A 22,657-nucleotide genomic window follows, 5' to 3' on the forward strand; every position below is an offset into this window, starting at 1 on the left:
GCACCTATGGTTCCATCTGTGGAGCCTCCTGCCCCTGTTTTGGTGGAGGGGGAATTGGAGTATATTGTGGAGAAGATTTTGGATTCTCGTGTCTCTAGACGGAAACTCCAGTATCTGGTCAAATGGAAGGGTTATGCTCAGGAAGATAATTCCTGGGTTTTTGCCTCTGCTGTCCATGCCCCAGATCTTGTTCGTGCCTTTCATGTGGCTCATCCTGGTCGGCCTGGGGGTTCTGGTGAGGGTTCGGTGACCCCTCCTCAAGGGGGGGGTACTGTTGTGAATTCTGTGGCTGAGTTCACTTCTGTGGTCACAAGTGGTATTGCAGTCTCTGGGCTTCCTCCCTCAGGTGTTTTGGTGAGCTCGTTGGCTGCCTTGCTATTTAGCTCCACCTGAGTCTGTCTTCCTTGCTCCTTGTCAATGTTCCAGTGTTGGATCTGAGCTACTGCATCTTTCCTTGGGCCTGCTGCTCTGCTAGATAAGTGCTTCTAGTTTGTTTTCTGTTTTTTCTGTCCAGCTTGCTATTAACTTTTGCTGGAAGCTCTGAGAAGCAAAGGGGTGCACCGCCGTGCTGTTAGTTCGGCACGGTGGGTCTTTTTGCCCCTTTGCGTGGTTTTCGTTTTAGGGTTTTTTGTGGACTGCATAGTTCTCTTTGCTATCCTCGCTCTGTCTAGAATATCGGGCCTCACTTTGCTGAATCTATTTCATTCCTACGTTTGTCTTTTCATCTTGCTAACAGTCATTATATGTGGGGGGCTGCCTATTCCTTTGGGGTATTTCTCTGAGGTAAGTCAGGCTTGTATTTCTATCTTCAGGCTAGTCAGCTCCTCAGGCAGTGCCGAGTTGCATAGGTAGTGATAGGCGCAATCCACTGCTGCTTATAGTTGTGTGAGGATAGATCAGGTACTGCAGTCTACAGAGATTCCACGTCTCAGAGCTCGTCCTATTGTTTTTGGTTATTGCCAGATCTCTGTATGTGCGCTGATTACTGCACGCTGTGTTGCCTGATTGCCAGCCATAACAGGCTCCCTCCGGTGGTTGTAGAGGGTAATGCAGTTGTGCCTGGACTGCAGGAGTGGACAGGTGTATCTACTAATTGCAAAACTGACTGGGGTATATAGCTTTGCTGGATCCTTTAGTCAGGGCCAGTTGTCCATTGTTCTTGAAGGATTCACTTCCCTGCTGGTCTCTCCAGTTTGCTGTGTTTCTCTACAAAGATAAGTCCTGGCTTTGTTTTTGCTGTCCACCTGCGGTGGACCTTATAGTTCTGTGCATTTTCATGTTTTTGTCTTGTCCAGCTTGGTCTGTGAAGGATTTTTTTGCAGCCTAGCTATTTCTCTGGAGATGCAGATATACCCCCCATGTCTTTAGTCAGATGTGGTGATCCGTATTATCTGCGGTGGATATTTTCTAGTGTTTTTATACTGACCGCATAGTACTCTGTTCTATTCTTTCTTTTTAGCTAGTATGGCCTCCTATGCTAAAATCTGATTTCATATCTGCGTATGTTATTTCCCTCTCCTCTCACAGTCAATACTTGTGGGGGGCTATCTATCCTTTGGGGATTTTCTCTGAGGCAAGATAGGTTTCCTGTTTCTGTCTTTAGGGGTAGTTAGATCTTAGGCTGTGCCGAGGGGTCTAGTGAGTGTTAGGTACCCCCCCACGGCTACTTTTAGTTGCGCTGCTAGGTTCAGGGTTTGCGGTCAGAACAGGGACCACCTTCTCCAGAGTACGTCTCATGCTGCTCCAAAGCCACCAGATCATAACAGGTCTGATGACTCCATGATATCTCAGTTTCATCCAACCTTGAAAAGTGGCCACTTGAAGGTGTGGGTGAAACTAGAGTTACTACATAGTGTTATTCACTATATAAGACCAGAGAAACATGACTAAGACAGATGCCAAAACTGTGGTACCTGTACATGTACAGTGTGCTGATACCTGCTTAATTGGGGATGCCCAGGCAGTGTTGGTAATCTCCCAGGGGTTCTCTGTCTTGGTGTTGCCTCTCTGATATTCTAGACGGATGATGTTTAAACGCCTCTTGGTGATGATCTAACTATACTGAATGTGGTTAATATTCATATATACGTAATCACTATATTTATTTAATCCTTATATGTACTTATTAACCTGCGTATGTTAACACATACAAAAGTGTACGCACTCACACTATTCAATCATACTATTCCTTGAATTTTGTAGTTTGCAGTAAAATTGCCTTGTATTGCAAGTATTTGCCTTTTTTAAAACCGTATCTGAACCTTAGTGTTAAAAACATGTCAAATAAAATTGAAACATTCTCCCGTTAATAATTGTACAAAGAGGGAACCATCATACCATTAAAAAATATGAGTGAATTTTCCTGGGCCCATCCAGTATGTGGGTTCCAAGGCCTAATGGGTGCATATGACTGACTATGCAGCAGGGCTTGCCTTCCTGCCAATCTATAAAACAAAGGAGTATGGAGCACAAAATTCATATTGTGAAGTGGATTTTCCTGGGCCCATCCAGTATGTGGGTTCCAAGCAGGGCTGGACTGGCCATCTGGCAAGTCTGGCAAATGCCAGAAGGGCCTGTCTGGTCGTGGGCTGCCCTGTCTGCTACCTTGTTAGCAGAATCTGTGTTCTCAAGAAACCCATACTGTTAAGAATTGTGATGGAGCACAAAGTCGCTGACTCTGTCACTTACCCCAGCAGGCCATGGGTATCATTAGAAATATCGGTCTTGTAGTAAATCTTGCTTTCCTCCATCCAGGGTAATATTAGTAATATATCCCATCTAGTGCTTAGGGACAGGAACAGCGTGGGCCTGTGTGATTTCAAATACAAGGGCTGAATTTCAACTCCAGTCCATACCTGGTTCCAAGGCCTAATGGGGTGCATATGACCGACTATGCAGCAGTGCTGGCCTTGCCGCCAATGTGTAAAATAAAGGAGTACGGAGTACAAAATGCATATTGTGAAGTGGATTTTCATGGGCCCATCCAGTATGTGGGTTCAAAGGCTTTTTGGGGTGCATATGAATTGGTAGCATGGCAGGCCTTGAATTCAATGCAACACTTTTTCAGGAGTCCCCCCTGGACATCTTATGACAGAGGTATTGTGGTGCGCTGTAATTCTTGGCAGCCCATCCACTCACAGCATAGGCTACAACAGCTTTGGAGACCCACTGTTTCATAATGGCCCTTTAAGAAGATTAATGCCGCCTGATGCACCAGTAAAAATAGGCTCTGTGACTTTAAGAGTCCCTCCTTCGTAAATGAAACAAGACGGGTCTGCTTATGTGTCACACACCACATGGCCAGCTAGGGGTGTTAAATGTTACAATGACATTTTCCAGTGAATGCATTTGCAGTGGTTGAAACAATGTTAAAGTTGAAAAACGCTTCAAAAATGCTGCGTCTGAACTAAGCCCAAGTGGGGGAGGAAATTTTCAGTCTGGGGTTAAATATTTGGCCTTACAGGCAAGTTATTAACCTGCAAAGGATGAACCTTGACATATTTCCCAGCAAAACCAGTTTTGGTTTCGTTTTAATGCGGTTTTTGTGGCATCGGGAAAAATTGCATGAATCTCAGAAAAAAATGATTAAGGCTGTGAACTAGGAGTCAGGAATTCTTCCAGGGGTGATCCCCATGAGGTCCCTGTGTCATTTGAGCAGTGTTTCCATCATTGCCATTTTGCTGGACCCTAGCAACGAGCACCCAAGCATTTTAGTGCTCACTAGCTGCTATCCATTTGTTGCATCCTGGTGGGATCCCCTGTACCCCCCTGCCTAAAGTGTTTGTGTGTATTTTCTGAATATTAAATATGGGGACTTGCATCTCTTAACAAGCAATTAAAAACTTGTTTTGAACAATGCTGGATTTAGTTTTCGAGGTTTGTAAGCCCTGCAAAAAAATGCTCAAGTTGCAACTTAAAACACAACGATACATACAGAAAATTGCTGTGTCTGAAGGGGTTAAGCATATATAATTGTCTAAGGGTTTTTCTGTCTGTCTGTCCTGGAAATCCCGGCTCTCTGATTGGTCGAGGCCGCCAGGCCTCGACCAATCAGCAACGGGCACAGCGACGATGATGTCATAAAGGACGTAGACCTCTCACGTTTCTGATTCAGCGACGGGCACAGTATCGACGTAGATGTCATAATGGTTGCCATGGCGACGATGATGTCATAAAGGTTGCCTCGACCAATCAGCGACGGGCACAGTGTGCCGCGAATTCTGGAATCATCATTGTCCATATACTACGGGGACATGCATATTCTAGAATACCCGATGCGTTAGAATCGGGCCACAATCTAGTTAGAATATAAACATTTTAGGGCACAATACAATCATAAAGTGACCGTATGCACTCACCTATATTACAGCTGCAATTCCCCACTGTGGGTACATATAATAATAACAGATGGTGGCCCGATTCTAACGCATCGGGTATTCTAGAATATGCATGTCCACGTAGTATATTGCCCAGCCCACATAGCATATTGCCCAGCCCACATAGCATATTGCCCAGCCCACATAGCATATTGCCCAGCCCACATAGCATATTGCCCAGCCCACATAGCATATTGCCCAGCCACATAGTATATTGCCCAGTGACATAGTATATTGCACAGCCCACGTAGTATATTGCCCAGTTACGTAGTATATTGCACAGTCACGTAGTATATTGCCCAGTTACGTAGTTTATTGCACAGTCACGTAGTATATTGCCCAGCCACGTAGTATATTACCCAGTCACGTAGTATATTGCCCAGTCACGTAGTATACAGCACAGAGCCACGTAGTATATTGCCCAGCTACGTAGTATATTGCCCAGTGACGTAGTATATTGCCCAGCCACGTAGTATATTGCACAGCGACGTAGTATACAGCACAGAGCCACGTAGTATATTGCCCAGCCACGTATGTAACAGGTTGAAAACTCAAAAAGAAACATATACTCACCTTCCGAAGGCCCCTTGTAGTCCTGTCGCCTGTGTGCGGTGCACGCAGCAGCTTCCGGTCCCAGGGTTGGTATGAACGCAGGACCTGTGATGACATCGTGGTCACATGACCGTGACATCATGGCAGGTCCTTCTCGCATAGCATCCTTGGCACCGGAACCTGCCGCTTGCACTGCCGAGTACAGCATGCACGTTGGAGGGTGAGAATAACCTTTTTTTATTATTATTATTTTTAACATTAGATCGTTTTACTATTGATGCTGCATACGCAGCATCAATAGTAAAAAGCTGGTCACACAGGGTTAATAGCTGCGTAACCAGAGTGCGTTACACCGCGCTCCGGTAACGCTGGCATTAACCCTGTGTGAGGGCTGACTGGATGACTGGAGGGGAGTATTCTGCACAACTCATCGCATCATTATTTCTGATGAGTGATGTAAAATATGTTGCTATTTCCTGTTTCATAGTGGTAATTTTTCCCTACATAGATGACTTGTCTTTAGTTTTATCTTTGTTTCCTTTTTTTTTTTTTTTTTTTTTTTTTTTTTAAATCGTCACAAAAAACTGGGGTCTAAGCAAAATGGAAGCAAGTGAATGGGGACATGGGGACATTGCATCGCTTCATGCAGGTAATTAGACTGAATTCATATATACTGGATTGCATATTTGTGTATAGATCCTATACAGAGAAATTTCATCACGTGGAGTATTCGACAAAAATAGAGAAGAAAGGGGTCCAAATCAAGTGTTAACATTGCTTTTAATACCTTTAGTGCTTGTTACCAGCAAACATCTATTCACCTTGGACAAATGACTTGATACTTGTCTTCCTTCATCTTCTTCCATAATCCTTGATCTTCAATATCTATCTGTTCTGCTATATTTCTGGCCGCACAATGGACATTATTGATATATTAGGCCAATATTTTAGAACTTTGCATCAAGATTTAGCAGAAAACTACTTTTATTCAGCATCAAAGGGTTATACCTTGCTGATTGCTGGTTATCTGACCGCTGGGACATACACTGATCCTGAGATCATGGCTGAGCAGACTCGACCTGAATGGAGCGAAGGTGTGAATGCTTGACCTCATCTCCATTCATTGTCTATGGTACTGCAGATTACAGCACTTGGCTATGTCCGGCAGTCTCATAGACAATAAATGTAGCGGAGGTCAGTCATGCTCATCTCTGCACTATTCAAGAAGGAGTCCCAACCATAGGGCTTTAGAAATCAGCGAGCCATCTCCAATTATTTGGGTAGGGGATAACTTATTATTGGGGGAGTAATAACCATTTTAGATGACCTAGCGTCATACAAATATACAAATGAAACTCCATTCAAGGGTAGCAACCCTCAAAGAAAATTACCCTAAAAATAATGATAAAAATCAAGTTTCAGAACTCCTGGATTATCAGAATGGCAGGAATAATCTCAAAATGGCCACCCTTTATGGCAGAATGATGATCATGAGTCGATGACAATTTCTTGTTGAATTAAAGACATTTTTATCTCATTGTGAATTGTGAGAAAAAAGGAAACCAGATGTGTACCGTTCTCAGGCCTCTGTGGTATGGAGATATTATCAGTATCTTTCCTCTCATATATAAACAATGCAACTGCCCGCATAGTAATCATCAGGGAAAGCGAGTGCACACAATAGGATCACACTATTACAGGAGAAAAAAAAATGTATTCAAATATTATATTACTTAATGGCGTAATTGTGTTTTTCTTACCCTTTAACCACATTCGGATTTTTTTTTTGGAACATTATATGATATAATGAATATGACTTCTTATGGCTTAGTCAACAGAAAAGTGGAAAAAAAAGTAATGGCTATCGAAAGAAGGAAAGGAAAAATTAAAACAAAAATTAAAAAAAGGGCCCGGTCACAAAAGGGTTATAATTAAGGGGGGTCTAGAGAAAGTCCAACAAGCACTGTGAGTAGTGATTAATGAACCCGACACTACGGTGACATTAGATAGGGGTAACTGTTCTACTGACAGATCCGATCGAATCTTTCATCTGTAGTGGTCTTGGGTGGTTTGTGGTTACTAAAGAGTATGTTTGAATGGGATGGATTATTCTGGAAAACCAGGGATATCAGGAGCAAAAAAGTCCTCACAAAGTTATCCAAATTTGGACTTTAGATTTACCACTGTAGATTGATAAATTAATAAAAGATACCATTGCTCACCTCTCCGGCCACTTCCCTATCTTGTCCCATCTGACTGATGCAGCCCGAGATTGGCTGCAGCGGTCATATGGGGTAAGATGTCCTTGTGGAAGATGGGGTTATACAGAGAACGTCTGAGGATTAGGAACGGTAGCCACAAGTGTCTCAGGGGAGGGGAGAGACAGTTCTTTTTTTAAATTCTTTTAAGTAAAGGAACTGATGAAGGAAAATAATAATATATAATTGGCAGGTGACTCGATACAGCTGAAATCACTTTTTGAAAAGGCTGCCAGGGACGGACATCTTCGGGTGCAGACTGTCTTGGCGTCCTGATGCGGTTCAGCAGACAGGAGCCATTGCTGCAGTGGAGGAGGGGTCTATTTGCCCAATTTCAGTGGTTCACACCCCACAGGGTCTCACTGCATCAACTGGATGGGGTAACCGCACCCAGAAAATAGCTCATCATTGTTTTGTTTTTTCCTATCCTACTTACATACAGTCACTTTATGAAATAAGTACAGTCTTAACTCAACCAAAAGGGGTGGTTACTTATATTTTTAGTTCCTGTAAATAAAACTGTAATTCTGTAACACTGTTTGCTCAGCTTCCCTTTGTCTAATATTAAACTTTGCGAAGTAATCAGTACGCATTAAAGGGACAAGCATGTAATAATGGGAAAGGTGATGTTGCAGATTTCAGCTTTCGGAAGAATCATTCAGCACTCAGACATTGTGTGCGAATTAAGTGTCCTACTTGGAACATACAATCATTATCTGCGCTATTACAACATGGAGAATACATCTGATGCAAACAAGTCAAAGAGTTCACATAGATTCCCTTTAATACTGTCCTGTCATTAGGTTTTAGCTACCTAATCTGAAAGCAACATAATGTAGGAAGAGACCCTGATTCCAGCTATATATATCACTTACTGGGCTGCTTAGTGTAGTTTTTTTTTTTTTAAACTAGTCAACTTACTGCCAGGTAGTTCAACCATGCCTAGACTACTGATCAGCAGCTTTCTGCCTATGCACAGTATAAATCAGAAGGCTGCCAGTCAATACCATGGGCTGCCAGTCAGTACCATGGGCAGGTAATACAGATTTCAGAATTCAGATTTGCAGCAGAGAAAAAAGTTTTTAATAAAAACTGCAGAAATCAGTAAGTAACACGTTGCTGGAATCAGTCTATTCCCACATTATTCTGCTCTCAGATGGGGTAGCAAAAACCTGGTGACAGAGTCCCTTAAACAAAATTCCAACAATTAACACAGTGCCATCTGCTCAACACATTCCCTCCAGCATAAGCCCGCTACTGTTGAATATTGTTTACACATTCTATCCAGCATAAGCCTGCTGCTGTTGGATATTGTTTACACATTCCCTCAGCATAAACCTGCTGCTGTTGAATATTGTTTACACATTCCCTCCAGCATAAGCCTGCTGCTGTTGAATATTGTTTACACATTCCCTCCAGCATAAGCCTGCTGCTGTTGGGTATTGTTTACACATTCCCTCCAGCATAAGCCTGCTGCTGTTGGGTATTGCTTACACATTCCCTCCAGCATAAGCCTGCTGCTGTTGAATATTGTTTACACATTCCCTCCAGCATAAGCCTGCTGCTGTTGGGTATTGCTTACACATTCCCTCAGCATAAGCCTGCTACTGTTGAATATTGTTTACACATTCCCTCCAGCATAAGCCTGCTGCTGTTGGATATTGTTTACACATTCCCTCAGCATAAACCTGCTACTGTTGAATATTGTTTACACATTCCCTCCAGCATAAGCCTGCTGCTGTTGAATATTGTTTACACATTCTCTCCAGCATACGCCTGCTGCTGTTGGATATTGTTTACACATTCCCTCAGCATAAGCCTGCTGCTGTTGGGTATTGCTTACACATTCCCTCAGCATAAGCCTGCTGCTGTTGGGTATTGTTTACACATTCCCTCAGCATAAGCCTGCTGCTGTTGGGTATTATTTACACATTCCCTCAGCATAAGCCTGCTGCTGTTGGGTATTGTTTACACATTCCCTCAGCATAAGCCTGCTGCTGTTGGGTATTGTTTACACATTCCCTCAGCATAAGCCTGCTGCTGTTGGGTATTATTTACACATTCCCTCAGCATAAGCCTGCTGCTGTTGGGTATTATTTACACATTCCCTCAGCATAAGCCTGCTGCTGTTGGGTATTGTTTACACATTCCCTCAGCATAAGCCTGCTGCTGTTGGATATTGTTTGCACATTCCCTCCAGCATAAGCCTGCTGCTGTTGGATATTTTTACAACAATGTATACCTGGATTTGTCTTCAGAATTTCCTTCTTTCTCAGCAGCTCTATTCCGATTGCTCACCAGATATAATTAATCTAGGACACCAACCACCCAGGAAACAGTTGCTTTACTTGATGCAATATTGTTTTCATGTTATAGGTTTGCAACCATTGTAAGTGAATATTTCCTAAAGTTAGCAGAACTTTTGGAATATTTATTTTGAATATTAGCATTGGATTTTAGAAATCCTGGCGTTCGAGAAAAATTGATTTAATTAAATTCTAATTTGCCTTTGAGGTCTCACATATTGTAGATTTGGCATATTATACACCACATTACAAATCCACATCCTGTTCTGTGTGAGGTTAATGTACAAATTCAAGAAGGAACAGGCTGTGTGCAGAGCGTCTGCTGCATAACGACATCTCCACTGCCGTGTACTTCTACTATAATTAATGCACAATAACTGGATTAAGCACTCCTTCATTTAGCCATTAAAAGGTATCAACCACGGAGGACTCTCAATTCTAAATATTTTTCTGCACTTCTCAATAGGAATTCAAAACCTTTTTTCGCCATTTTGACCCATTATTATTTTTGTGCTTTTCTTGTCTAGAATTGATATAGTGGTGCTACTACAGTCATCAAAAACCAACCACAACTATTGCGCTATAGACAGACTGCATGATGGGATGTGGTATTGCTCCAGTATCTGATGACATCTCATCCCATTGCACGCACTAGCATTATACAGCTCAGAAATCACCATTGCAAGACATACATACAATATACAGTTGCATTCAAAATGGCGGACTTCAAAATGGCCGCCATGGTCACCACCCATCTTGAAAAGTTTTCCCCCTTCCTTATACCAATGTGCCACAAACAGGAAGTTGATATCACCAACCATTCACATTTTATTTAGGTGTATCCATATCAATGGCCCACCCTGTAGAATAATTCGCCTCAGTGAAAAGATGGCTACCAGGTCACCTTCGCTCCAATGCTTCACGCAAAGTGGACCAGTTCACAGCTACCTCTTCATATAACTTTGAACAGGGCGGGATGAGCTCTGCTTATGTTATAAAACTAACATCCTCCATTATCTGAATCTCCCACTCATCTCCATGACTTTTCTCATGCTGCACCAGTTCTCCGGAATGCACTACTCAGGACAATCAGGCTCATTTCCAGAGTGCGCGGTTTTAAGATTGCTGTGAACACACATCTTTTTAGGCAGGCCTAACACATCATCTCACTAACTGTTCTCAGTTTTCCCTTCTACCATACGCTCCCCCACAATCTCTGCATTCAGCACGTAAACACATACTGGCTGGTGACCGGTTCATGCAGTTGTACATGAATACCCTTATTTATTATACTCATGGCATGAGCAGACAATAGAAGGATTTTTTACCTCTTGCGTCACCCTTATTTCCTTATAGCTTGTAAGCACTCGTGAGGAGGACCCTCACTATGAGCTATTCTGTAATATATATGAATTGTAAAGTGCTGCGGAATATACTGCATAAATCTAAATAATCATCATTATTATGGTCAGACTGTCCGCTCATAGAAAAGAATGAATAATCTCTGTAAATGGGTGTGGTAACATGGAGAGACCCTTTTCTCTGTATGTCCTGTCAGTGATCTAATCAACTTTAGGCACTAGGAATGGATAACCTGAAATAAGATGTGGTGTAAAAATCATCTTCAAGGGGCAGTCCGACCGAGATTGGATGCAAAGCTCGGACTGGCCAGCGGCTCACTCGACCAGAGAGTGGCAGCTTCGTATATTTCTATGCAGCTGTTACGTTCGGGTCGGGAGAGCTATTGGCCAGTCTGAGCTTTGCATCCAATCTCAGTCCGACTTAGTAACAATTGCTTAAGTGAACAGTCAGATGGTTGTATAAGTCAGACTGTAGTGCCCGGACTGGCAAGCACCTCTCTCGACCCGAGAATGGCAGCTTTGTATATTTCTATGCAGCTGTCACATTCAGGTCAGGAGAGCCATTGCCAGTCCGAGCATTGCAGTCCGATCTCAGTCCGACTTATACGGCCATCTGACTGTTCCCTTAAGCAATTATCAGAGTAGGCCGAATCAGGGTCAAAGTCAATTAAAACTGTTGGGGTAACTCAAAACCTTGTTGCTGCCATTGGCAAGTCTGATATAAGGTCTAAACTTTAGACTCTAAAGTATATTACTGTCTAAGAGACTGATTTTGGGTTGCTAAAAGCCCATAAGATATTGATAAGAAAAGCCATTTTTAATATTTGTTGAGTCATGGGTTGTCCACTGCAGGATAACCATTTCTTAAAGGGAACCTGTCAGGTGATTCAACAAACTGTAGGCAGCAGGAATTGCAGCCAGGTATATTATATTTTGTAATGCTCAGGGGTATCAGAAATAATAGAATTTAAAGACAAAGCTGGGGGCCATTGTCTGGAAGAGCCTATTTTTGCTCCTCCCTTGGCCGCAAGTACTAACTCCACAGCAATTAATCGACAGGTGTCTTCCCATGTACATGCGATGTACATGCGGCGCCCCAGGGTCCTGGTCGTTGCAGTGGTATTGCTTTCCTCTCAGGGAGAGTGATATTACGTTTGGAGGCAATGAAGGAGAACTCTTTGTCAGGTAACACAATGCATGCAACATGTTCATGGATCGCCCCCGTAGGGCAGTGGGGTACTCGGTACCGGGTCCTTCGGTTCTCAAGGGGGATGTCAAGGTGGCTGACCCGTTCCGTGGCCCTCGGAAACTCCGTTAATAAAAGGGAAAGGTATTTAAAGGGGAAATGTTCATGACGCCACCTGTGGTATTCGGTCAGGGTGACCAACGCTGCTTTAAGGGGTCCGCTGGGGTGATGTTATGGCAGCTAGATGGTATACCTTCCCACAGGTGAAGTATGTCCCCAGGGCTTCCCAGAGTGTGGATGGTGGATGGCTCTGTGCTGTGCTCTGCTTTCACTTTACGGCCGGCAGTCAGTCAGTGCGGGAAGCAGACGGCAAGGGACCTGACGGACACCGGAATGTAAGTATGTACTGTTAGTTTTTTTTCACATTTACGATGGTAACCAGGATAAATATTGGGTTACTAAGCGCAGCCCTGCTTAGTAACCCGATGTTTACCCTGGGTACAAGCGAACGCATCGCTGGATCGGTGTCACACACACCGATCCAGCGATGACAGCGGGAGATCCAGCGACGAAAGAATGTTCCAAACGATCTGCTACGACGTACGATTCTCAGCAGGGTCCCTGATCGCTGCTGCGTGTCAGACACAGCGATATCGTATGGATATCGCTGGAACGTCACGAATCGTACCGTCGTAGCGATCAAAGTGGCACTGTGTGACGGTACCCTTAAGGTACCTTCACACTAAACGACGCTGCAGCGATCCAGACAACGATCCGGATCGCTGCCGCGTCGCTGTTTGGTCGCTGGAGAGCTGTCACACAGACAGCTCTCCAGCGACCAACGATGCCGGTAACCAGGGTAAACATCGGGTTACTAAGCGCAGGGCTGCGCTTAGTGACCCGATGTTTACCCTGGTTACCATCCTAAAAGTAAAAAAAACAAACGCTTCATACTTACCTTCCGCTGTCTGTCCCCGGCGCTGTGCTTCTCTGGTCTGGCTGTGAGCACAGCGGCCGGAAAGCAGAGCGGTGACGTCACCGCTCTGCTTTCCGGCCGCTGTGCTCACAGTGAGTGCAGGAAAGCACAGCGCCGGGGACAGACAGCGGAAGGTAAGTATGAAGCGTTTGTTTTTTTTACTTTTAGGATGGTAACCAGGGTAAACATCGGGTTACTAAGCACGGCCCTGCGCTTAGTAACCCGATGTTTACCCTGGTTACCAGCGAAGACATCGCTGAATCGGTGTCACACACGCCGAATCAGCGAAGTCAGCGGGAGATCCAGCGACCAAATAAAGTTCTGGCCTTCTAGCCCCGACCAACGACATCACAGCAGGATTCTGATCGCTGCTGCGTGTCAAACTGAACGATATCGCTAGCCAGGACGCTGCAACGTCACGGATCGCTAGCGATATCATTTAGTGTGAAGGTACCTTTAGGGATGTGAGCAGGTGAAGCCCCATGATAAACTCAGAACAGGCTATAAAATAAAGCCAGACAAGCCTGAGCAATAGGGGGTGAGGTAAAGGCCCCACATGTATCGCTGTCGCCACGCTGCGATTGATCTACTTGCAGTTTGGGGAGCATGAATCGCCTGACAGGTTCCCTTTAATAGCTCTACAGCACAGAACAAAATAATCATACTATTTAGTGCCAGGACTGGCATTATTTGTGATTTCAGTGCTGTGTTATCTTCTGGCAGCCATTTTAATGTTATGTAACCTCTTCAGCCTTCACTATTCCATCTAAGTGAAGGTGTGCCATAAGGCAGCCATATTTCTCATGTGAGGGTTGCATCGCAATCCTCGGACTGGCCCAGCACCTCTAATGACCTGAGCCTGGCAGCTGCATAGAAATACATCAATCTGTCAGGTTCGGGTCAGGAGAAGAGCCAGGCCAGTCCAAGGATTGCGATATGATCCTCGCACTACTTATATGGCCGTCTGTGTGCCTCCTAACTGTATGACTGGTGGATGGCTTCAGCGCCACATTGCCCCTATCACTGGTCCTTGGTCAGACTGTCACTTATCATAAGCTTATGACAAATAATAGTCATTTCCGATAAAGTACAATACCACCGTATAAAGTTAATAGTGGTAATTATATCCCTGCACAAAGAACCAGTCATAGGACTGGATAAGATCTGGATCTTAGTGTGTCATGTCTGTACAGCCTAGGTTAGTGTTACTGAACCAGAGCACAACCTCAGTCACCCCAATTATGGCACTTAAAATAATAGTCACAATATAAAAGCATGTAATACCGTGCTGCACACAATCCAATACAACAGCCACGTTTAGGCTGGGTTCACATTACGTCCAAGCAGTCCGTTAGATGGACTGCGTTACAGGGTGGCATAACGCGGTGTAACGCAGTCCATTAACGCTGCCATTAATCTCTATTTCGGGCGCATCGCTAGCGATGTGCCGTCATTGAGTGACGGACCCTGGGACGCAGGCTGCATTTCCGGGTCCGTCACCGCTAGCGCAGATAGAGCATCTGCTAGCTCTATCTGCGCTAGCGCGATGGCATGTCGGCACTTGCGCTAACGCAGCCCGTTTAACACGTGTTGAATGGGCTGCTGTTAACACAATGTGTTCTGAACCTAGCCTAAGGAATTACATGCATGTGATTGAGAAAAGGAAAGCTCCCATGCCGATCTATGGTTTTACATAGGACTGCAATTAAAATAACTACATTATCTTAAGGGGTTATGTAGAGGTAGTGCTAGGAAAGTGAAGTGCTACCTCCTCCCCTCCGGCCATTAACATCCTTATTAACACAGCTCTACTTGTAGAGGTCTATGGTGGTCAAAGTGATTGTTTCCTTCACATCACAGGTCATGTTCACAGGGAAAAATGCATTTTTTCTAAGTTAAAGTACCCCTCTAGGGCTTTTTTTTTTAATTTCACCACCAACCAAGTATTAGTAATGTAAGTGCGCTGTGTAGTAAAATACTGAGCAGTGCTCATCATATACTGTTTCCAGCACCGTTTCAGGCATCTTGTAACTTGTGATCGGATGTCATTACTGTTACTTTCTCTCGTAGGTCACCTTTTATCTGGATTTCCCTCAGGCGTATCTGGGGGGGGGGCAGCTGGGGCATGTGCCCCGGGCGCAGCCGACAGGGGGGCGCAGTCGGGCCGCCTAATGTGGCGGTCCGCAGTGTCTTCCCCGGCGGCTGCATTCTGCCGCCCCCGGTCAGAGTGTCAGCTGTTCTCTGTGCCGACTGTCAAGCTGACAGCCGGCACAGAGAAGCTGCAGAGCGCCGGCTCCCAACATGTGCGGAGGTGGAGGGGAGCCCCTGCAGGGTGGCTGCGGCGGGCAGGGAGAAATCCCTTCAGCTCCGCTGCCTACAAGAGAAAATAGCAGCGGAGCTGCAGCGATCTGTCTTCCTGCTTCCTGCCCGCGCTTCCTCTCACACAGACACGCCGCTGGATGACATTATCATTCAGCGGCCGGCTGTGTCAGAGGAAGGCGATGGAGATGCTGCGGCAGAGCACGAGGAGAGGTGAGCGGGGAGTGTGTGTGCATGTGTGCGTGCGCGCGTGTGTGGCGCGCTGCAGGGGAATGTGCAGAGAAGTAAATGGTGTGTGTAGGGGAGGAGAGGGCATTGATGGGGCTGATGGGAAGAGGGCAATGATGGGGATGGTGGGGGAGGAGAGGAAGAGAGGGCAATGATGGGGCTGACGGGGAGAGGGCAATGGTGGCCTATGAATGCCTATGAATCCCAGCCCCGCACTGTGCATAATGCATAACACACTGCGGGGCTGGGATTCCCAAGGTGGGTGGCCGCACTGCCCGCACAGGCGCAGTCTGCAAGCCTGGCTGGGACGTCAGACGGCCAGAGCTTACTGCGCCTGCCCACACAATTGTACACAGCGCAGGCGCCGCTTTTGAAGCGAAAAAAGCGCGAAGGGGGGCGGCTCCGAAAGCCCCTGAAGATGTGAGTGACGGCAGAGTATCGGTTCAAGCTGGGGAGTGAGGACCCGCCTCCATGGACAAAGAGGTATTTTGGATAAGTTTCAAAGCGCTTTATTTTGGGAGTAGATAAACAAAAAACTAAAAGAGCCACCTTGTTAGAATGCAGCATTACTGCTGCACAAGGTGGCTCTTTTAGTTTATAACGGCTGGAGGGGGTGACAGTGGCCCTTTAAACCACGGTCACACGTTCAGTATTTGGTCAGTATTTTACCTCAGTATTTGGAAGCCAAAAGCAGGAGAGAAACAATCAGAGGAAAAGTATAATAGAAACACGTCACCACTTATTACCGTAATTTTTCACCCACTCCTGGTTTTAGCTTACAAATAATGATATAAAATACTGACCAAATACTGTGTTTAGTGGCCTTATTGAGAGTCTACGAGAGCCTCATTATGTGTCTCAAAGACTTATGTAACTTCTGGTCCAAACAGCAAAAGGCGACAACCGGTAAGTATTTTACTACACTGAGGGAACGGACATTGCTGATATCTATCAGGTGATATTTGTGTCAGTCACGTGATGAATGCACTTTTCCAATTTCTGCATGCGTTTCATTTCTCTTTTCCTATAGTGGAATAGAAATACACAACTAAGAACGCAGGTGTGAGCCTAGCCCAATGCTATTCCCAAGGTATTATGAGTGGAAAGCCAGGCGATTTCTCTCTCGCGATAACAGCCCACAAGCATGCCTGGGAGATCACAGGGCGATGGTGAATTCCCACAGGACTGCAGGACATCACATACGCACAATTAATGTAATTTGTCCATTCTGCCACCATGCAAAAACAAAAAAGTGAGACAGTGTTGAATATCGTGACCTTGTACCATAAAATATAATAATAATGCCCTTCCTATGCTGTAAGTTGGTGCATGGGGACCACATAATGGTCAGTAATAGTGATGAGTGAGCATGCTCGGGTGGTCTCCAAGTATTTTGGGCATGCTCGGAGATTTCTTTTTCGTCACCTCAGCTGCATGATTTGCGGCTGCTAGACAGCTTGAATATATGCAGGGATTGCCCGTTTGTTAGGGAATCCCACATGTAATCAAGCTGTCTAGCAGCGGCAAATCATGCAGCTGAGGTGACAAAAATGAAATCTCCGAGCATGCCCAAAATACTCAGATCACCCGAGCATGCTTGGTGAAACTCAAGTAAGGAGCATACTCGCTCATCACTAGTCAGTAACTGATCAGTCCCTTTGCTCCAGCATGTAGCGATCCCCTCTTTATTAACTCTATATGCTCCATTATAATATATGGAGAAAGGTTAATATCAACAGACAACGCCTCTTAAAATGACACCTTCAGCTCTGATATATGATATCACATAGGCAATTTCATTATTATTCACAGACAGGCAGATGATAAAATGTTTTCCTTTACCCATTTTTCCAAAGTCAGACTTCAAAGTGAATTCCCAGTTCTTCGGTAGTTTCAGCGACATGGTGGAGCAGCATGGAGTACGCCCCTGGCAAAAAGAAAATCGTTTGGTTGTCTGCTTCTTAGGCTCCTTATCCACCATGTAAAGCCATATGTTATGTAAGACCACGGTCTTCCTCTTTCAGCTGCTTCACTTAGCAAGTAAAACCCTGTAAATTCACAGAAATTCCTCTTGCTTCTAAAGGTTTGATGTTTCCTAGGTAGTCACAGGTGGAGGGCCTTAGTTATAGGTCTCATCCGGCAAATCATTTCATTACTGCGTTAGAAAAAGAAAAAAAAATCACAAAGAACCTGACTTCTCCGGTCTGTCTGTGCACAATGCAGCCGTGGAGGAAGTTGTGGGCATTCTATAAACACTTCTCGAAAAATGATAAAAAAAAAAAAAAAAGTCTGTAATCCTGTCTGATAGGTTACGTGACTCTCAGAGACATGACTTGTAATGCAAATAGTTCCTGGAATCATGGAACCTATAGATATAATCTGCATAGTGAATTAATGACCAATTCACATATGTCGGATTTACTGTGGATTTCGTGGCTGATTGAAGTGAAAATCAGAGTAATGAACAATCTGAAACCCGCGCAACTGGAAGGTTTCTGCAACACAGGTTGCAATCAGTGAAAAAACATGATACTTTTTTGTGCCAAGAAGACATTGATGAGCTCCATTGAAGAGATGTGGGAGATTTCCTTGTGCAGATATGCTGCAAATGCAACACATGGGTTCATTGAAAAAAAGTATTAGATCTTGACATAACAGACTTGGAAATGTGCTCATATAATATTCTGATTTCTATTTGCACAAAGAAATACCTGTGTTAAGTCTCACCTGGTGAAGTGGATCTTTGAAGCCCACGGTCCGGATGAGAAAGTGGTCATACAGCACGGACAGATGAAGCCGATACAGCAGAGAACAAACTGGAACCAAAGGATCCAATTAAAGGGAAGCTGTCACCTACTTTTTCGTATATAAGCTGCGGCCACCGCCATCAGGGGCTTATCTACAGCATTCTGTAATGCTGCAGATAAGCTTCCCCCCCATGATGTAACCTGATAGATAAGAAAAACAAGTTAGATTATACTCACCCGGGGCTGTCCCGGTCTGATGGGTGTTGTGGTCCGGCACCTCCTATCTTCATGCGATGACATCTTCTTTCTTGCTTCCTGTCGTGGCTCCTGCACAGGCGTACTGATTTGCCCTGTTGAGGGCAGAGCAAAGTACTGCAGTGCACAGGCGCCGGGCCTCGCTGACCTTTCCCGAAGCCTGCACACTGCTGTACTTTGCTCTGCCCTCAACAGGACAGATAAAGTACGCCTGCGCAGGAGCCGCGAAATGAAGCAAGGAAGAGGACGTCATCGCATGAAGATGGGAGGCCCCGGACCGGACCACAACACCCATCAGACCGGACCGCCCAGGTGAGTATAATCTAACTTATTTTTCTTATCTTTCAGGTTACAGCGGGGGCTTATCTATAGCATTACAGAATGCTGTAGATAAGCCCCTAATGGCGGTGGCCGCAGCATATATACGAAAAAGTAGGTGACAGATTCCTTTTAAGCAGAATTGAGACAGCAACAGGCATAACAGAGCTGTAATACACAGTAAGCAGGGAGGACTAAGGTTGAGGAAACAATGAGAGAGCCGAGTTGTACAGGAGGTTTAAAGGTCACTCTACATCATTTACCCAAAAGGACTAGTGTCATGTACCCTTGGGATGTGCATTGGATATGTTGGTAATATGTGTAGTTTGACTGTAGGAACAGTTCGGGTTAAGGTTTGGGACTAGCCCAAAGTGGTAGGGCTGAGTTAACGGGAAAGTGACAATTTCCTGTCAGAAATTCAGATAGGGCCTGGAGTGCATAGTGAGTGGCCCAAAAGATCTAAGGTGAACAGTGCCACATCTTGGGGTGATCCTATGTGAGAGAAGACCAAAGAGAAAGGATAGTGAGATATAGAGCATAAGTCACTCAGAGACAGTAGCCTTATGGAAACAGTTACTAGGAGAGGACACCCAAGTTTAAACTCCTGAGCTTGTAACACTGGAAGGTAACAGGCCTAAACAGAACCGATTACGTGGGACAAGTAGAGGATCCCCGCAGGAGTTCCAGAACGTCAGCATTACCAGCTATATTGACACCTTAAAGGGAAAACAAGTAGAGGACACTTGTTAATTAGGACTGTAGAATTAAAGCTGGGTTGTGGTGAAGTAGGGAGAAACAGTGGACAGAGAGCAATGAAGTAAACTACGGAGGAAGGAAATGGTGTGGAAAATGCTTTGAGTTGTAAAGGAAACGTCTGTACCCGCTATCCCTTGTATATAATCCCTACCAAATCCTCGCTCGTTAAAAAGTTTTATTTTTGAATGGTGGTGTCCCTTATTGAACTGTGAAACATTTGGTCCTGGCAAATCAACAACATCGGTTACATGTGGCCTGCACGGGCGTAGCACCCTTACAGCACATATCCACACACCCAGCCAGAACTCCCACTTTCATATAGGGCGCAACCGACTAGTGCCTCACCCACAGCTACAGCCCTGCTCCACATAACAGATGCCTTAGGCTTGATATGTGACTTCATGTTTCAGTTACGGAACAAAATGGATCAGTCTGGATCAGTTCATCCATTGTTCAACACAACGCCAGGCTTCATGTGTCTTGTACTACTGTGAGCAGCCTGTGAGGCCTACACTATGCTACTATGGCCTGGAGCGTCTCTGGACGTAACCTCCATTGAGCACATCTGGAACGTCATTGGTTGCAAATTGCAGAGGGAGCTGCCTGAAGCGGATCTTCATGATTTGCCCATATGCATTCAGCAGAACATTCCTCAGACAACCGTTGAAGGGGTTGTCCGGTAGTAAAGCACAAGTTTGCAGTTACTATGTGAGGATTCTCCGGTACTAGGAGCATGCGGTGATGTGACCACAGGTATATGATTTGCATACTTCCGGTCACAATCCAACTAGACTGTTTCCAGCCACACTCAATACACTTGCATTGAGCGATGCCGCGCCCTTCTAGTCGGATTGTGGCCGGGAGTATTCATATCGGATACTTGCAGTCACACGGACACCAGATAATCAACAAGCGGAGCCGTATCTAAACAATATGTACATTACACACGGCTAAAGTTTCCCCAGGGAAGGCAGCCATAGCAGTGGTAGGTGATGGTGTTTGATGCATATTTAATACTAGCTGAAGAGCCCGTGTTGCCAGGGCATAGTAAATATCTGTGGTTAGTTATAGCACCTCACTTCTCTTATTTTCCCATCACGCCTCTCATTTTTCCCCTCACATCTTTCATTTTCCCCCTCACTCCTCTCATTCCACCCTAACACCTGTCATTTCGACCTCACATCTCTCATTTTCCCTCACTCCTCTCAGACTGGCGACTCCCAATAAACACCCTACCAGCAGAACCACTCTCCCTCCCCCTCCCAGGTAGTATTCCATCTCCCAATAAAGAGACAACACAAGTAAATTGCTGGGTGAGGGTCACAACTTCAATTTCTTTTTTCATATATAACATATATAACAATGGAAAGAAGCACTTTCAACTTCACAACAGACCAGTAGCCAAATGCCCTGTAACATCTACTTAGCCTGAGCCTTCCGGTGCTTCCTATTGTTGAAACAGCCACTGTGACATTTATTCAGTAACAAATATTAAAACTACCCAAACATAGGGGAGGAAGGGCGGGACGAGCACCTCCGGGACCCAAAGGGGAAGAGGAGGATCCACGTAACTACTGCTGTTTTATACCAGGTACAAGTGGGAGGGAGGCTGAAAATAGCCCTAAGAGCTACCATTGGCCAACCAAAATGGGCCAAACCATTTTAACACAAACAATAAGAGGGGGGAGAGAGGGGAAGTGCCAAGTGAATGGAATGGGCGAGGGGGGGGGGGGCACCGCAGTCAGTGGCACACTCCTTAACCCCTTTCTGACATATGACGTACTATCCCGTCGAGGTGGGGTGGGCCCGTATGACCGCCGACGGAATAGTACGTCATAGCGATCGGCCGCGCTCACGGGGGGAGCGCGGTCGATCGCGGCCGGGTGTCAGCTGACATCCGGCACAATGTGCCAGGAGTGGTCACGGACCGCTCCCGGCACATTAACCCCCAGCACACCGCGATCAAACATGATCGCGGTGTGCCGGCAGTATAGGCAAGCATCGCGCAGGGAGGGGGCTCCCTGCGGGCTTTCCTGAGACCCCCACAGCAACGCGATATGATCTCTTACCTCCTCCTTCTCCTTGCAGGCCCGGATCCAAGATGGCCGCGGCATCCGGGTCCTGCAAGGAGGGAGGTGGCCTCACAGCGTCTGCTCAGAGCAGGCACTGTGAAGCCTGCAGCTGTGCATTTCTGATCGCTGATCTGACACACTGCACAGCAAAGTGTCAGATCAGCGATCTTACACTATAACATGATGCCCCACCTGGGGCAATGTTGTAGTGTAAAAAAAAAATTCACATGTGTAAAAAAAAAAAATTTAAAAAATATCCCCCCCCCCCAAAAAAAAAAAAATATTGTTCCTATAAATACATTTCTTTATCTAAATAAAAAAACAAAACAATAAAAGTACACATATTTAGTATTGCCACGTCCGTAACGACCCCACCTATAAAACTGTCCCGCTAGTTAACCCCTTCAGTGAACGCGGTAAAAAAAAAAAAAAAACGAGGCAAAAAAACCGCTTTATTATCATACCGCCAAACAAAAAGTGGAATAACACGCGATCAAAAAGACCGAAATAAATAACCATGGTACCGCTGAAAACGTTATCTTGTCCCGCAAAAAACAAGCTGCCATACAGCATCATCAACGAAAAAATAAAAAAGTTATAGTCCTCAGAATAAAGCGATGCAAAAATAATTATTTTTTCTATAAAATAGTTTTTATCGTATAAAAGCGCCAAAACATAAAAAAAGATTTAAAAAAATGAGGCATCGCTGTAATCGTACTGACCCGAAGAATAAAACTGCTTTATCCATTATACCAAACGCGGAACGGTATAAACGCCTCTGGTTTTTGGTCATTTTGCCTCTCAAAAATCAGAATAAAAAGCGATCAAAAATTGTCACATGCCCGAAAATGTTACCAATAAAAACGTCAACTCGTCCCGCAAAAAACAAGACCTCACATGATACTGTGGACCAAAATATGGAAAAATTATAGCTCTCAAAATGTGGT

General features: G+C 45.0%; 1 protein-coding gene across 1 annotated transcript in view; it reads right to left on the minus strand.

Annotated features, from left to right (window-relative positions):
- Positions 1-17,787, minus strand: part of ARHGAP25 (Rho GTPase activating protein 25) — a 156,603-nt gene extending 138,816 nt beyond the window's left edge. Inside the window, exon 1 of the mRNA XM_069766574.1 lies at positions 17,405-17,787. Coding sequence (XP_069622675.1) covers positions 17,405-17,543 — 139 coding nt within the window. The 5' untranslated portion in view covers positions 17,544-17,787. The remainder of the gene's footprint in view (positions 1-17,404) is intronic.
- Positions 17,788-22,657: the final 4,870 nt, after the last annotated feature.

Source organism: Ranitomeya imitator, chromosome 4 (assembly GCF_032444005.1).
Source record: "Ranitomeya imitator isolate aRanImi1 chromosome 4, aRanImi1.pri, whole genome shotgun sequence".
In the NCBI taxonomy this organism is placed as follows: Eukaryota; Metazoa; Chordata; class Amphibia; order Anura; family Dendrobatidae; genus Ranitomeya; species Ranitomeya imitator.